Source organism: Mya arenaria, chromosome 13 (assembly GCF_026914265.1).
Source record: "Mya arenaria isolate MELC-2E11 chromosome 13, ASM2691426v1".
Lineage (NCBI taxonomy): Eukaryota > Metazoa > Mollusca > Bivalvia > Myida > Myidae > Mya > Mya arenaria.
Genome location: NC_069134.1, coordinates 38,605,836 through 38,624,267, shown reverse-complemented (window position 1 = coordinate 38,624,267; position 18,432 = coordinate 38,605,836). Strand labels below are relative to the sequence as shown.

The following is an 18,432-nucleotide window of genomic DNA, read 5'->3' as shown; positions in this document are numbered from 1 at the left end:
GCTAAACAGACATTTTCTGTTGAAATAATATTACAATGTTCTAATGCTTTATCTGTATGCCTGTAATATAAAAAGGGTGCAAAAACACGAGACAACTTTTCCATGTTAGACACTTATTCAGTATCTATATTATTGCACTGTGGTTTAAACCGGTCGAACAAAACATATCAAAAGATCACAAACTTTTTTCACCAATGCAAATCACACAAATCTACAGGTACGAGCTAAATAGCCAACATGTTAAAACAAAGTGGCAAATATAAACCTACTATGTGTTACAAGTACTGTCAAACAAGGTGTGTGTCCCTTGATTGCTCAAACGTTTACAATGATATTTGAAGATTTACGTAGCTAAGTATCGCGTTTACAATGTCAGTAACGATCATATACATTCTAAAAGATTGTTTTATTAGCAAGACTTAGATTGGATATGACATTTGTCAAGAAAAAAAAGTTATGAATGTCGTTTTAGTTCATTTCTTTACAAACGCGTTGTAGAATATTGTAATGTGTCTGTCTGTTTTGACTTTCATATTTACTCTTGAAATCAAAATATTACTGAAAGTTACCTTTTTTACATGTTTTTCTGTCATCGTTGAGCTTATAGCCAAAGTAACAAAAGCAGTTGTATGATCCAGGCTTGTTTTCGCACATTTGTTCACAACCTGAAGTCTTCAAAGTGCACTCATCGATATCTAGAAATAAAAAAAAGATATATATTAGTTTTTTTTTCATATTTCAGCTTGATCTTAAAGGAAACCATTAGCTATATATTGATGTAAATTATTTACTAGTCTGTTCATAAGTAGATACCAAACTTCTTTATTTCAAAGTCAAGAGAACACAGACCAATTTAATGAGAGAACAGAACTGAACAGAACAGAACAAAGTTTGTTTTATTTTAAGGAATTCTCAAAATAAACACAATTATTCAAGTAAGAAATGACCCTTGATCATTGATAAACTGTATAGACACATCGGATATATCATAGCATGAAAAAAGCATTTGAGCAGTACTTGAATTGGTCAACCATTTTGCTTTCAATATGTATTAAGTATCATTATGTACAAAATGGTTTGAATTCATGTGTGAATCAATATATTATTCGATAGGTCTTTCAAAGAACATATTAAATAATAATCATATTAAGTACATTTGAATATGTAAATCAGTGAAACTAAACAAATTGTTTGTATAAAAGCTATAAAACATGTGCATTATGTAAATATTTTAGAGTAAAGAACAATTATTTACAGTAGAACATCTACATTTCTTAGTTTAAAAGCCTTTAACAAATGTTCGATATAAACGTGATCGTCATCTAGGAATGCGTTACAAGATTAGCCATTAATTCTTTAAAAGAAAAGCAAAAACGAAATAATACCATTTCGATACAAGGGTTTATATTTGTTTGGGGTTATTGACGGCAAAATTATAAGGCAGGTATTTGTCTACTAGAAAAACGATCCCATAGTGTCTTTATCTATGGTCTTATAAACAAACTGTTTAATACCTTCACAAGAGAAACCATTTTTTATGTAGCCATTGACGCATTCACACGTGAATCCGCCTATTGTGTTAACACATCGCTCGATCTCAGGGTCGCAGTTACGTGTTAATGGATTGCTACATTCATCAACATCTGTAATTTAAAAACGATAATATTAAATATATCTAGTGGCCATATGAATACAATGAAAGCTTGCAAACGAAGGCTATTAATTCAATGGAGATAACAAGAATGCTACATTTATTGTCTTTAGTCTTCTATCAAAATCAAACGTGATCTTTGCTTTTATGCGATAATTAATAGTCTTACTACTCAACGAAAAGCTATCAATGTTACAGTTACCTTTGCACAGCCCTTCATCGTTTGCAACAAAGCCAGCAATACAATTACAGGCATACGATCCCAGATTATTCTCACACTCTTTCCTCACATCTTGGCACGTGTCGTAAGTTCGGTTACATTCATTAATGTCGTCACTGCATGTTGCGCCTTCCCAACCAGGTAGGCATATGCAGCCTTTCACCGTATCACAATAATCTGCCCCTTGACCGGTACACTGGCATTCGTTGGTACAGTTAAAACCCCACTTGTTGGTTCTACATTCTAAAACATTCGGTACAATACGAATACATATAAATGTTCTGCAGCACTTGTAGACATAGAAATAATGCATTTTCGTCAACCCTTTGCAGGATCATAATACTCTTAAACGGTTCATTGATTTTCGCTTGCCATTACAGCCCGCGTGTTGGTGTTACATTTTATTACATTATATAGGATGTAATGCACGTCTTTTGTCGTCCTTTAGTTAAGTAATTCCGAATAAGATCTCTTATTATACAATGATTTTAGGTTTCGTGTGTTCATTTAAAAATATTCAATAACACAAAAACATGCACCAAGTAGTTTATTGATAATGATGTATAACCTTTACAGTTTGCACGGTCAACAAGTTCGAACCCAGCAATACAGGAGCAGTGAAAACTCCCATTTGTGTTTGTGCAGCCCTGTGAGCACACACCTCTGGTGCATTCGTCCACATCTGGAATCAGCCAAGCTAAGGTTATAAGGTTATATTACCCATCAATGCATATTTATATAAAATGCTCATCACCCAATGCACACATAAGAATACGTTCTTTCCTTGTTTTATCGGATGAAACTTTTATTTAACATAGATGAGTATCTTAGTGTGTTTGAATCGCTTCGAAATTAGTGCCATTGTCCTTTATTTTAAGGAACGTAGAATATGTAATTTACATTATTCACATTTATATTTTGATATACCTTTACATTGCGTGCCAGTATCATCTAATTCAAACCCATTCACACAAAAGCATTTTGTTACGTTCTGCATTTGTTCACAACCAGAAGCTTTATGGCATTTAGAACAATCAAAAGTTGAATCTGAAAGCAAGGTAATGTTGTTTTCGATACCAATTTCGAGGTTGTACATATTCAATGCGTTCATTAAATTTACGTTTTCAACGCATATGTACAACTATAGTTTAAATTATATGAAATTTGAATATTTCCCTAAAAAATAGATTACTTCAAGGTACTATAAATCACCACATATAATTTTTTTTTTTCCTTTACAAAATACAATGAGGCATTATAATTACAATAAGTCTAAAAACATATTTTATGTTAAAAGGAAATTTTGTTTCTTAATGTTATCGTTTTGTACTTGAAATTATATCACTCACTTTTAATGCATGTCCAGGCAATTTGGTTAAGGTTGTAGCCATGTGGACAAGAGCAGTTAAATCCTCCATCGAAGTTGTTGCACTTGTGTGTACAGTTGTGTAAAGCCTCGTCGCATTCGTTGATATCTGAAATACAAGTGGCTCTTGGAAAGATGATTGGACTATGTTTTACCTGCCCGTATTAAGGTGTGGTAAAACCCAATATTAATTAAAAACTTGATATTAAGACGCTCCGAAGTTATGACGAAACAGCGTGTGTTTTTAGATGGTGATACTATTTCACACTTTCATGAAATGAACAAAATATATTTGGTACGGGAGGGTTAAAAATTCGGCAACTGTTATAAAAAAAGGCAACATATTTCATTATGTTTGCTATAAAAACTGCATGCAATTTTCATCTTAACGTTCGATGTCACTTTTTACATCTTTAAGAAATATAACACACCACTTAGGGTCATATGGCATTAAAAGGACTGGCCAATCAGCCCCCTGAAGGTGTATACTCTTTTTATGCACCTAGGCGTTAGCCGAGGTCCAATCTCTTTCGGGGCTAACTGAAATCTCAAGCAGCACTCATAATTCTTATGACGTCACTGGTTCATATCATATTTCGGCGAGGTACGGAACGGCCAAAATTATGATATGGACCGCTAACGTCATAAACTAGCACTGAATATTTTTAAACTTAAGTGATATACGTTAAAATCAACTTGTATACACAAAGAGGGGACACATGTATGTAAGGTATAATAATCAAATATAATGCATTTTGACAATTGTCCAAAATGTTGTTAAGTGTATATGTAACTTACCATTGCATTGAGTGTTTCTGTTACCATCCATTCTGTATCCCGTGTTGCATATACAATTGAAACTACCGACATTGTTTTGACAGGTGGAAGTGACGTCACAATCGGTTGCTTCAGTCGAACACTCATCAACATCTGAAGTGAATGATGATCACAAAGTAACAGATGTTAGCAATTTCAAAAATAAGTCACGCCTACACTTAAATTGACAAATTCCGGGTGTTACTATGTCATATCTAATACTTATGGTGTATGAAAAAAATGAGAAAAATAGATTGAAGGAGGTCTTTTGAATTTCAACACACAGATACATATATTTGTTTAACGGTAATATTTTTTAAAGTAGGCAAATAATGCCAACCTGTGCATGCATCGTTGTCTACATCAGTACGAAAGCCTTCAGGGCACGGTCCGCATTGATACGCCCTTCCTTCTTTTCGTTGTTGTTCTATGCTGAGATTACTACAGTTCCGACCAACGGAGCATGGGTCCGCTGCGCATCCGTCGACTTCTTGTTCACAATCGAACCCTGGAAAAATAGAATGTAACTATTTTTGCGATGTATATATTCGTTGCATGCAATCAAAACGATATATATATATATATATATATATATCACAGCTTTTTACTATTTAGATATATTTGATTTACGACGCGTAATCACCTTCGTATCCGATTTCACATATACATGTGTACTTCTGAAACTGCCCATTTCCTGACGCGTTTCCCCGCGGAGTTCCACTGCAGTGACCTCGACCGTTACATCCCGTACAGAGGAGAATATGTGGATTTACTGCCGTAGATGACCGGTTTTGCTTATTTGTAGCTATAACACTACAAAACAAGAAATCACGAAATGGAATCCAACATGTTTTAACAAAAATAGTTGAATGTGTATGTGAATAGTGTTTTTCGTTTGTTGACGTTGCCCTCGTTGACTCGGGCCTTGATCAATATGCTATCAAACAGGACTTTGATCAAAAAAATCAAGCGTCTCTAAAAACACATCAGTGAATAATGAACTCTATGTATTTCTTTCTTACCTTAGCTCAACTTCAGAGGAATCATTGTAAATAAAAGATAAAGTTGAGTTCGCCTTATGATATACGGCATCAATATTGTTCTTCAGAAAGTAAATATTGTCATTTTGTGTATGATTTAACTTGCACGAAATGCTTTCTCCTTTAGTTATATTAAGACTTGAACAACCTTGCAAAAATGGCAGTTCTTCCGCTGTAACAAAAATAGAAAAAATGGGCTGTGATAAATTAAGACGATCCAACAAGAACAACAGCATAAATATGTTAATAAAATGGATTTCACCATACATATATATTTCAGCAGATCCAGAAAAAAATATTCGAAGTTTGAAAGTTTGAATGTAAATGACACCAACACCATGCCAAAAGGTAGACGAGGTTTATTTGATAGCATCAGCGGTTAGTGGTTGGTTTTAGCCTAAGATACAATATTTTACAAAGTGTATATTTCATTTGTTTGTTGATAACGGACCAATTTCTTCTCTGGAGGATTGAACTTGTCCTTTAATCGCATTGGTCATTTCACCAACTTCCTTAAGATCCGTAAAGACGTAGTCGAAGATACATTCCGAATTCTGAGATCCACCACACACTTTCTCGGCATCTTTTATTTTATCTTTGTCCGCTTCATCCAGAAACCTGGGTATGTAAGTATTATTGTGATAATCTTCGTGCGACTTTCCGTCAGGATAGAAGAAAGCTGATGTGTTGTAACTAATTTCCCCTGAAAATATAAATTTCATTTTGGAATGAAGAAGAGAGCTTTATAGCATTTAGTAAGCGGTATGTTATGCTGAAACTTGTTTTGGTTTGTAACTAACGGCGGACAACGAATGACAGAAATGTTACCATTTTTTGCGCAAGCTGTTATAAAAATGATAGCTTTTTTATGAAAAACAACAAAAGCAGACTTAAACCATTTAGGTCACGACAATGTTTTACATGTTATATGTGCGTACGTTCATTCGTTAGTGTGTACGTGCACGCGTGCGTGCGTGCATGAATAGGTTCGTAAGTGTGTGTGTGTGTGCGTGTGCGTGTGCGTGTGCGTGTGCGTGTGTGTGTGTGTGTGTGTGTGCGTGAGTGCGTGCTGTATTAACTGGAAATACTTAATATGAAGACATTATTTGTTTTTTATTAGGAGGCAGCTTAAGGGGCAAGAATAACTTACATTGCTTTCCATATTCAAAAACCTCTCTTTCGGTCATGTTTGCGTTCAAAATAGTTCCATTCGGCATCTGAAAGTCATTTGCAGGATCACTATCGTAATTTCCCAGCATTCCTTTTGTGAGCCCATTAAATGTGTCAGGAACAATTGTGTTTAGTGATAACATCCCTATGTTAACAGAAATGTTAAGTGCAATTCCTGAAACAGTAAAGACATCTCCGCCATTCATCATTTCTAAAAATACATTGGTCTTTTAAAAGCAATTTATCAAACATGGTCTTTTATAGAAACATTAAAATATATCGAAATCTAGAAAATCAGTACTTGCCACTTTTTTGAAAGACAGCTAACAACGATCCTCCAGTTTTGGCCAAACGAATTGTTCCATTGCTCGAAAAGTTGAAGTTAGGGTTATCTTGAAATTTACCAGAAATGTCCACTTTGTTGGCGTAAATGGCCAGACCTTGATGTAAAAATAAGGTATTTTGGTTTAAGCACGTATAATGTTGTTTTAATAGGACATTTAGCATACACGCTCGCACAAAATAATAACATTTTTACAGAACCAAGTGTATACCTGTAAGTGACATTTCCCAAAAGGATTCGGTAACGCAACATTACTAACATTGAATAAAAAGGTCAGGTCACAAAGATCATAAACACTGACAGCATGTTCTGGTTTATGTTGATATGACTGTACCTGTCTTTGCTTGGTTTAATTCAACATGAATATTCGCCCCTGTATCGTCCATAGATGCAAAAGCGCTGAAAATTGTCGCGTCAGAGAAATTTCCATCTTGTTTTAAAGCCCGTGTAGTCCTTGCTTGAAGATAATAACTCATGTTTGCAGTCTCAATCTGAAGTAAGGTAAATTCTCCTAGACCATTGAAAGTGAAGTTCATCCCGTCTAGTGTTTGAAAATGCGGGTCTCCCCAAAACGATCCTGAAACAGAAAGAAAACAGTAATCAAACGTGCAAAATGGTAGCAGTATGCAGTTCAAGACATGGATAATTTTATTTTATTTCACTCCGAACGGAATAACCACTTTATAACTCGCGTAATATTCATAAACGTATTGTGGTTAACTAGAAAATAAACAGTCCACACAAATATACCAAAGGAATATGGTGATTTTCTGTAACAGGAACCAGTTGGACGAAGCTCATAATAAAGGTTACAGAAACCAGATAAGTTGCAGCACCATTCTTTCGGTAAAACGTCGTTTTCATAATGTTGTTTTTCGTTGATAAGTATATATGGGTTGAACAATCTAAATGATCCAGCGAAAGGTCGTTCAAACATCAGAAGTCTGGAGTTCAGGTCATAGCAGCATGACTGAAAATAAAGACACAATACGTAACACATATACACAAGAAGCAGTACTTGTATGTAGTACAATATAAATGGATATGTTTGACTACCGTCGGAAATGTTTGTCGATTGTGGTGGATAATCTTCTTTGGAAAATAAGTTAAACAAAAACCGGTGGCCTTCACAACAAGGAAAGAAGCTAACAAGCTACGGAGGTTTCTACATCGATAAATGTTTAGCAAAGACTAATTACCTTCCCAAACTGAGTATATATGCTATCTGGTCGTTGAAGCATATCAACACATCCGTAGCCTTGTTGTCCATGCCATCTATACTTCTGAAGATTCCAGAACCATGGGTCAAACCTCCCAAGGTCTATGTCACAAGGGCAAGGTGGAAGGAGCGACGAAATTTGATTTATGCGAAACTTTTCATGACTATTGCTGTTGTACCAGGAAATACAGTCCACGGCAAAGTTTGGTTTTGTCTTTCCATATTGTGTTAATGACTGCAACAAAACGCCTTTGAGCTCTGAAATATAACATGGGCATTTTTTACAAAAGAAATAAGGGTAACAAAGATAACATAATTTATAGAAATGTAGTGCTACTCACTTTCAGATTGCCCAATCTCCACTGTGTCCATTTTCAACGCATTGCTTGAAAAAGAAAATGGATGCGTATAAAATCTATTCTTTTCGGCATAATAGCCAATCCAGATTTTTGGATCTTGTTTCTGAATTTTCCATTTCATCTCCCCATTTCCGTAGGTAAACAGTGCAAATGTATAAGATCCGTTGCTAGCCAAATTAAGTTGAAAAGTCACTGACTGAAATAAAGGAAACAATAAAAATCAACATCTCATAATTAATTAATTCTGCTATTTTACACCTCTAGCTCATTTTGCATGTTAACAATCCATATTCTTACCTCTTTATCTGAGTTTTGACCTTGACCCTTTTGGAGATTTTTCCAAGTAGCTATCAGCAAGAATTTTGTGCTAAATAATGGCAACCCACCAAACTTTTGCACAATGTGATCAACCATCGATATATCGTTTCTATTTTCTTCCAGTTCTTGGTTGTTTTGTAATATGTCATACGTTCTATATGAAACCTGTCCATTTTTGCGATCAAAATCAGCAAAATATGGCGCAATCAAAACACGTTCATCAAAATTTAAAAGGTCATATCTATCAGACGGTGGAGTCGGTTTCTGATATTTTCTCTCGAAGCTTACTAATCCGTTGAAACACACCTAAAACACATGATGAATGATAAATTGTCACACATGTTTAATTACAAGTTTAGTAACACTGGTAAATACATTTCAGAACGGAAGCACACGTAAGATTCAAAACACAAAAATTAAAAATGCAACAAAAAGATGGAATAACTAAGAGCATACTTACATACAAATCAAAAAAAGTTTTACTAAATATTGGAATGCCCGGAGGAAACGATATCTTCTCACTGCAACTTTTATTCACAAATCGATCAGTAGTGGTTTTGCCAAACGGAAGTAGAGGCACTGAAAAATAACGGAACGCAAATTATACTTTGTACCATTGGTAGAAAAGTTATTACACATCATAACACTAATTACGATACTTACTGATGTCGCATGTGTTCAATGCAGGGTTGAAAAGTCCAGTAGCACATTTACACATTTTTTCTGAACATACTGCTTCTTTAGCTGCACAAATATCGGGCGAATCGCATGGGCCGCCGATGTCCGCTATAAGATAAAAGTAAACATATTAATTGTAAAAGTGTTTAATATATTAAAACCAAATGTGTGTTCAAATCAAAATACGAATCAAGCAATAAAATCAAAATATCCAGGCATTGAGTGACAAAATACCACAATACCGTCAAACTAAAACGCTTTAACTTATATCTAATAATGCATTTTTACTGTTTGGTATGCATGCCACATAACTGTCGGACAAACAGGTTTTTAAAATACTTGCAATAACACTCCATTATAATTTTGGACAAATGTTTGAGACATATATTAAAATTTTAACATTTACATTGCTTCGAGCATGTTGGAGGTACACCACTCCATTTCCCCTCTGACAAGCAGACCAGTACGGCATCGCCAAACAACAAGTAGCCGTCATCACATTTGAATACAGCTGTTGAATTGAAGGTTGTTGAACCCACCATGACTTCTCCAGACCTAGGCGCGTTAATAGACCCACAGTCTAAACAGAATAATTGCGAATATTATGGCAGTGTTAATAAACTTCTTTAAGTATGTATAAGATAAACCAAATGCTTCATTGAAAGCAGCCTTTATTATTGTTAAATATTTACACCTCAACTTCAATTCCTTAAATGAACTGCCTTGCGGCAATTGCGTTCATCAATCGATGAACGCAACATCTTTGGATATGTTCGGATCGTAATTCATTGCATATCAATATACATAAAAGCTATTGATCTTGTTATTGGTTGTATTGTGTCAGCAGGTCCCGTAAAATATAGATCAACATTTTTAGAAAGTGTTAGTTTATTGTATTTTTTTATTATTATTAAGTGTTTCAATTTTTACGTTTTAAAGTGATTTCAAGTGGTTGATCTTTTCCCGCGTTATTGTGACGTCATTTGATAAAAATGTTTCCGGTTATAATCGGGTCGTTCTATTTACAGAATGGGTAAGAACGGATTACTGAAATGCTTTCTTAAATGAAATGAAGTAGTTTTTTGACAATTTTTTGACAATTCTTGAATGATTAATGAACTATTGGTGTAAATATAAGGAATGAATTGCGGGGTTGGTGTCATTATCGGGGATATGAACGCAATTGGGTTGATCAAAGTACGCGTGGAGTCCTTCGGACTCCACACACATTGACCAACCCAATTGCGTTCATACCCCGATGTTCTTTTCTTTCTTTCTTTTATTTCGGAACATTTTTCTTAATCGGTCACAGCTGTTTTGAATGTGCAATATACTATTTCAATTCAATAATACTATTGACATTATTATATTTTTTCAAAAGTTCATTAAAAAGAAACGTTTTACATACCTTTGGAAAGACATGTTTTCGTAAATATTACTTTCATAAACATATGATAAGAATATATATTAAAAGTGCGTAAAACATATTTTTACAACATTTAGATAATATTAGAGTATTATAACCTATAATTTCACAGCTTGGAATACTGCTCCATGCTGAACCATTTTCGCAGGTTAAAGTTGCATCTCCTTGGATAGAAAACCCCGTGTCGCAAACAACTTGTGCTACATCCCCAAACAGCGTGTCATTATTTAACGTCACGTGACCGTTGCTTACCAGAGGTTGGCCACAATCTTAAAATGTTTATGTAAACTTTTAAACAAAAAGCATAACGCCAACTCAAGTCTGTTTCTTTCTTTTTTTATCGCGCTTAATACTTAGCTCTACATGTATAAGATATATTATAATGAGCCTTCATTACATGTTCCTATTGTCAAAGACCACATGTGTAACAATCTTTATTAGCCTACTTACTTTAAAAGTTCTTATGTGTTAAGGCCGAATATGATAGTTTTTAACTCCCAATACAGAAAAAAATAAAGTCGATGCCGATTACAACTACAATTCTTTAACTGTTGGCTTAGAACAGTAGACGAGCTTAATATCTAGTATACGTATTGTTAAACATACTTTCATACCTTGTTTGAAGCATTCCAGATTTCCGTCCCAACCCTCGACAGTACAAACGATCCTGGACGAACCATTCATAAAATATCCTGCATTGCATTTCACGTTGGCGACACTTCCAATAGTCGTGCCGAGAGATGTATTAACCATACCATTTGGAACTGATATCATTCCGCAATCTGGAATTTAAAACAAATGTTGGTGGATTACATAAATACAAGTACTGAGCTTTTGAAACAAGGTTCGTGGTCCATTACAAGTAACAACCATGATTTAATTAAATCATTATGATGTATTTTTTGTGGGTTAATCCCAAATCGGTAATCCCATTTAATGACAATGCTAATAAATAAAAGTTTTATCCATGGGTATATTTCAGATTCCTTTTTTAGATTATCCAAAACTCAATGAGATTGACAGAATTTCTTTAGATAAAATACGGGAAAATATATTTCGAAATATATACACCCAACGAGGCTCTTTAAGGGAAATCATTTTTTTTTTTAAAGTAATGCAAAAAAGGGGAAACAAATGAAATTTTGCAATTAAAAAATAGCGTTTGATCGAAATAATTTACTTTTAAAATAACGGAACATTTTCCGTATTAAAGCATTTTTCATCATGAACCGTTATGCCATCGTTGGGTATAACCCTCTTCCATGCTGCAGTGAACGCACGACTTTAAATTGAAATTATAAATTTAAAAAGCAAACATTGTTCTCGTTAAATAATGTAATACAACATGAAAATAAAACCTTCGCGGCTTTTGAGTAGTAAGAATTAAGAAAATCATAACCATATATTTATACCTCAACTTCCATTCTTTTAATAAACTGCCTTTCGGCAATTGCAAATATTTTCCGATGGAAGCAACATCTTCGGGTGTGTTTGGATCGCGAATTATCACATTTAAATATACTTTTAGATTGTAAAGTGTCTATCTAATAATTGTTTGTGTTGTGCAAATAGGCTACGATAAATGTATATTAACATGTAACAAAGTAATAACCTTTACTATATTAAATGCATTATTTTCATACACGTTTCAATTTTACGTCAAAAAGTGTCTTGAAGTGATTATATCTTCCCGCGTATTGTGATAAACTGTTTTCGCATCTAGTCGAGTCGTTCATTTAACAGAACGGGTGAGAAATAATTACTGTTAGCTGTCTTAAAAATGAAGTATTCGTTAACCAATTCAAGTATGAAATAATGAACTATTGGTGGAATACAAGTAATGAATTACGTGATTGATGTCATTATCGGGGATCATGAACGCAGTTAGGCTGGTTTAAGTACGCGTGGAATCCTCAACACACTTTAACCAGCTCAACTTCGTTCTTACCCCGATAATAACATCAATCAGTATGACATTAAGTAATTCTTAAAATGAATGCATTGGAACATTAGATCAATGCGTTGCGTACATGTTTTGAAATTATGCTAAACTTGCCGATTTGCGAATGATAAATGAAGGTTTAGAACAGGAATAGCGCTGAATTAAGTTATACCTGATGCATTGCATGTAGGATAGTCGCTCCATGTGCCATCTTGTCGACAGGCAATAACAGAGTCTCCTTTAACTTTTCCATTTGTACAAGTGATAGAAACAAATGTTCCGTATGTTGTACTACTATCATTTGCGATTCCTCCACTCGGAATTGGGCTCCCACAATCTGCATTAGTATTATTTCGAATATATATTAAAAGTATTCATAATAATAAATGGCATGTTAAGCTTGAAAGCAACAAGAAGATTTAGGGGAAAAACACTAATTAAACAAAAAGCGTACCGACAATTTCACATGACGGGAAACTTCCCCAAGATGCATTGGCTAGGCATTTGTAAGTTGTTGATCCCGCAGGACCATATCCCATTGAACATGATGCAACTGCAAACGACCCATAAGTCGTGGTATTCCTTGATAAAGTGAAGTCCATATTTGGATGTTTTGGATATCCGCAATCTGAAAAGGAAAGATGCAGATACATAAATCAATGAAACAAAATACCAATTTACAATACAAATAAAGATTACGTTTGAGAAATTATTGCCAAACAACAATACATGAAAACACCGTTTTCCTACCAACTATTTTGCAAATCGATGATTCCGTCCAACTATCGTTTTCTTGACAAGATAAGATGGCATTTCCTTCTAAGATATACCCCTCGTGACAGTTAACTACAACAATTGTTCCGTTTACTGTAGTTGTTGCATTGCTTGACCCGTACTCTGGCGTTGGATCTCCACAATCTGAGCAGAAATAACACATTGTTTACACCATATTAATGAAGGCAATTTCAAAACAAAAAATACACACATAAATCGAAAAAGATGTATATGTACATCGGTTAGTTTTAGACAAAACAGTGGAAATTTATACACGGATGCGTTTATTCTTCGGTTACAATTGTTTGTATTTGTTTTATGTGACTACATTAAAAAGGTCGCATGCATTTGCACTATTACGACGTATATTTTCGATTCGTATGTAAATATAAACTAGGGGTTAAAAATCATTTTTTATTTACCAATCAAATGACAGATTACTGATTGCGACCAGCCGTTTTGCTCACAACCAATCGTTTTACTTCCATTCAAACGATAGCCATTGTTGCAGCCAACAGTCACAACGGCACCAAGGTACGACTGAGTCGAATTAACGTATCCATTTGCTGGCGTTGGATTCCCACAGTCTGTAAAATGTTTAATGTAAAGATATTAAAAACAACACAATATCGAATAGAAATGGGCGGAAAGTAACAGATTAAGTAAAAAATGTTTTTAAAAGTGACACTTTTTAGTCATACATCATTGTTATGCCCCCCTTCGAAAAAGAGGGGTATATTGCTTTGCACAGGCGTGTCGGTATGTCGGTCGGTCGGTCGATCGGTCCGTCGGTAGACCAAAGCTTGTCCGAGTGATAACTCAACAACTCCTGGACATATGGCCATCAAACTTGACATAAAGGTTGGGCCTGACCAGTAGATGACCCCTATTGTTTTGGGGGGTCATCGGGCCAAAGGTCAAGGTCACAGTGACCTTAAATGGTAAAAAGTTGTCCATGTGATAACTCAACAATGCCTGCACCCACGGCCCTCAAACATGACTTGTAGCTTGGGCGTGACCAGAAGGGCCACTACTTTTATATAAATTGGTTTACAAAACCGGCGGGTCTAATTTTCCGAAAAGTACCAAAAAAATAAAAAATGAATTTCACTTTTTTTTTCAAGATTATTTTCCCGACCGTATTGATTTTGGTGCGAAACGAAAGAAAAACGAACAGATAAGAGTACGAATGCAGTATATCTCGACTGGTTTGTTGTTCCGTAGCCGTATTCGCCGATTTATAGTGATAACATGTGAGCCAGTCAACTGTTATGGCAGCGCCGTTGGCAATGGCGAAATTGACGATAGCAGTCATTCTTTGTATGAAATAATTAAGTTAAATATGCAGGAGTTGTTAAAATAACAATAGCAAAATACATTGGCAAATTTAACAGCCGACACAAACAATAACTGTCACGTGATTGTTGTTTTTCCCCGCAAATTTAGGTCATGAAAATATTGTTGTTTATAGATGAAAAATATGTGGCAGCGGCTGCTATCGAATAAGTAGACACAAATATCTGTAAATTATGTGTGAGAAAATTATTGTTTAACATTTTATGGTTAAATATCAAATAACAGTGCACTTAGTGTGAGTGGTGAAATCGAAAGTAAAATTTCTAAGTTGACACCGGTGATCTAGTTTCACAAGTTCGGTCGGTTGTGTTTATGGATTTTAAATCACAAACTGGTTTGGAAATACTTGTCATTGAGTCAATGTAAAGCTTGTGTTTATTCTAGATTACATGTTTATTCATGATTGGGTTAATAGTAGAGTAAAAACAATGAAAGAGTTGAACACATGTGTCAATGCCATTTACTAATGCCAGGAGTTGTGTGCAAAACATTAAGATAAAACAACACGGAAAACTATTTTGAAGTCCATTTTAATTTGTTATGAACTTGATATTTCACTATAAATGAGATTTGTTGTTGTAACCAAGGAATTCTCTTTAAAATGAAAAATAAACAATCATGAAGTATAGATGCCCTGTGAACGCATGATACACAAAATGGCGGAGTTGGGAGAAGATGAAAATATCCGATAAATAATTATGGATTTCACTGTTACTATCATTGGTACATAAAGTTAAGTCACATGCTAGATTTATTATTTTGCTATGTGATTTTTATGTACTGATGTGGTAATTTGCTGCAAGATTTGAATTTGAAATGGATTTGCTGAACATCGCAGGTAAATATCCCGGTCCGTAAATATCCGGACTTAGCATGGATTGGGTTACATACAACTAGGACCCCGCATGGTAAAGGTTATTAAAACTCAAATCTAGGTCTAGTTTGGTTTTTAGTTTTTCAGGAACTGTTTGCACAATATTAAAGCACAATGTCTTCATACAATATTACTTCCTTATTTACAAAATTGGAAATTATTTCACTTTATTGACATTTTCAAATATTGAAATAACTGAAACAATGCTTTGAAAATGTAATGTTTTGTCTTAATACAGTGCAATTCTTGTGTATTTTAAAGCGTAAAATTTGCCTTCCCTTTTTTCCAATTTAATATTGGTCAGTTTTTAAGTGTTCTGCATTCACTTTTGCTTTAGCATACCCTTAAAGCTAAACAAATGTCCTGCTGAGTAATATTCAATGTATCTTTGATAAAAAGTGTAGTTTATACATGTAAACATGTTTTATAGTCAATTTCATTGATGTTTTATATGCACAGTATGTAAGATTTAAACTGTGTGTTTAATTAGAACTTTGAAACTTTGAATGTATTAAAGCATGCATTAATAGCAGTTTAAAAATTTAAAATGTCAAGTAAATGACATAAATTTTCAATGTTTTTACGTTGTTCTCTGATTTTCACCCTTTAAGAGTATGTTTTGTGACTTTTTTCCTCTTTTTTTTTTTTTTTTTTTTTTTTTTTCGACCACCCGGTGGACATTTTTTCCAAAAATTCTTGTAAACCAAAAAATAAAAAAGGAGTGGCCTAGCTGACCACTTTTTTTGGGGGGGGATCATCGGGTCAATGGTCATGCTCACAGTGACCTTGAAAGGTTAAAGGTTGTTCGAGTGATAACTCAATAATGCCTGCACCCATGGCCCTCAAACTTGACTTGGAGGTTGGGCCTGACCAGTAGATGACCCCAATTGATTTTGGGGGTCATTGGGCCAAAGATCAAGGTCACAGTGACCTTGGATGGTAAAAAGTTGTTCGAGTGATAACTCAACAATGCCTGCACTCATGGCCCTCAATCTTGACTTGGAGGTTGGGCCTGACCAGTAGATGACCCCTATTGAGTTTTGGGGTCATTGGGCCAAAGGTCAAGGTCACATGTACCTTGAATGGTAAAAGGTTGTTCGAGTGATAACTCGACAATGCCTGCACCCATGGCCCTCAAACATGACTTGGTGGTTAGGCCTGACCAAGAGATGACCCCTTTTGATTTTAGGGCTCATCGGGCAAAAAGTCAAGGTCACATGAACCTTGAATGGTAAAAGGTTGTCCGAGTGATAACTCGACAATGCCAGCACCCATGGCCCTCAAACATGACTTGGAGGTTGGGCCTGACCAGTAGCTGACCCCTATTGTTTTGGGAGGTCAACGGGCCAAAGGTCAAGGTCACAGTGACCTTGAATGGTTAAAGGTTGTCTGAGTAATAACTCAACAATGCCTGCACCCATGGCCATCAGACTTGACTCAGATGTTGGGCCTGACCAGTAGATGGTCCCTATTGATTTTAGGGGTCATTGGGCCAAAGGTCAAGGTCACAGTGACTTTGAACGATAAAAGGTTGTCTGAGGAATAACTCAACAATGCCTGCACCCATGGCCCTCAATCTTGACTTGGAGGTTGGGCCTGACCAGTAGATGACCCCTATTGATTTAAGGGGGTCAAGGTCACAGTGACCTTGAAAGCAAACTTGACAATTCCTGGACCTATTGTCATCAAAACTTGACATGAAGGTAGGGCCTGACCAGTAGATGACCCCTCATGACTCTGGGGGTCATCGGGACAAGGTCAAGGTCACAGTAACCTTTAACACAAAAAAGTTAACTATTCTTCTCCAAGTGATATCTCAACAATGCCTGAACCTATGATCATCAAACTTGACATGGAAATTGACCAGGAGATGACACTTATTGATTTTAGGAGTCATTGGGTCAAAGGTCAAGTTCACAGTGACCTTGAATGCGAAAATGTTTCAACTGATTATTTTACAATGCCTGCATCCATGGCCCTCAAACTAGACTTGGTGTTGTGTCACCTGTGGATGATCCCTTATGATTTTAGGGGTCATCAGGTCAAAGGTCAAGGTTACAGTGACCTTGAACAAAAAATGCTTGTCTGTGTGATTTCTTGTCAATGCCTGCACCCATAGCCCTCGAACTTGCCTTTTGATTTTTGGTGACCAGCTGATGACTCCTATCGATTTTGAGGTCATAGATTCAAAGGTCATGGTCATAACACACTCTATCCTCAAACTTTGAATGGTCATAATCTTAAAACTGCCTCAACGGCATCCAATGCCAGTGACAAATCAGGTGTCATTTCGGTCCATGCATATTTCATTCAATTGTCCATATAACCCTGACAACATGGCGCTCAGGGGGGGGGGGGGGTTGCATAATGTTTGACAAACATCTCTTGTTTTCAATATGTATTGCTTTAGTTTAGATTCAGACCGTGATTGTGCTCACGGCACAAACGACGTATTTCGAAAACAAAACATTCCAGAAGCAACAGAAGCATTGACATTTTTAAGTTGAAACTACCTCGGGTAAAGTATTTAGATTATACTAATTTTCAAAGATCTACGTATAACAATGGTCACTTTACAACGGCGACCATGAAGTCCAACTTTAACACATACAACATAAACATTAATTTTAACCTTAAAACAAAAATAAAATGAATTAAGTGACATTTGAAGTAAATAAAATAACTTCGATTAAATTAAAATAAATGGCAGTGTCGTTCTAATATTTATCGACAAAATTAATTATTCCAGAAATAACAAAACTTTTTCACTACATTTCTAAAATGTACAGTGATTTATTTATAAAAACTCATATAGTTGGAACCGACCTGTACAGACAACAGATATATCGTTGTTGTGATTGCAGTTGTCTTCGGTGATAT

At 35.3% G+C, this 18,432-nt stretch overlaps 1 protein-coding gene across 1 annotated transcript; it reads right to left on the bottom strand.

The window, feature by feature from the left end:
• Positions 1 to 40: 40 nt before the first annotated feature.
• On the bottom strand, positions 41 to 14,320 carry LOC128215248 (mucin-like protein). Its single transcript, XM_052921956.1, has 27 exons — positions 14,308 to 14,320; positions 13,805 to 13,909; positions 13,003 to 13,176; positions 12,721 to 12,885; positions 11,221 to 11,388; positions 9,587 to 9,760; positions 9,166 to 9,288; positions 8,963 to 9,081; positions 8,482 to 8,808; positions 8,167 to 8,380; positions 7,806 to 8,083; positions 7,357 to 7,576; positions 6,941 to 7,183; positions 6,569 to 6,703; positions 6,244 to 6,438; positions 5,545 to 5,796; positions 5,076 to 5,265; positions 4,697 to 4,866; positions 4,394 to 4,561; positions 4,036 to 4,167; positions 3,221 to 3,346; positions 2,799 to 2,918; positions 2,440 to 2,553; positions 1,854 to 2,114; positions 1,515 to 1,643; positions 570 to 695; positions 41 to 60 (listed from the first exon to the last, which is right to left on the bottom strand). The coding sequence occupies exons 1-27, from the start codon at positions 14,318 to 14,320 to the stop codon at positions 41 to 43; spliced, it is 4,461 nt and encodes a 1,486-aa protein (XP_052777916.1).
• Positions 14,321 to 18,432: the final 4,112 nt, after the last annotated feature.

Excerpts from the sequence above, each read along its gene's own strand:
- LOC128215248 (XM_052921956.1), bottom strand. Across the intron at positions 6,704-6,940 it reads ATTAAACCAAGCAAAGACAG|GTCTGGCCATTTACGCCAAC; the intron begins GTACAGTCATAT and ends TTTTACATCAAG. Across the intron at positions 696-1,514 it reads AAATGGTTTCTCTTGTGAAG|ATATCGATGAGTGCACTTTG; the intron begins GTATTAAACAGT and ends TTTTATTTCTAG.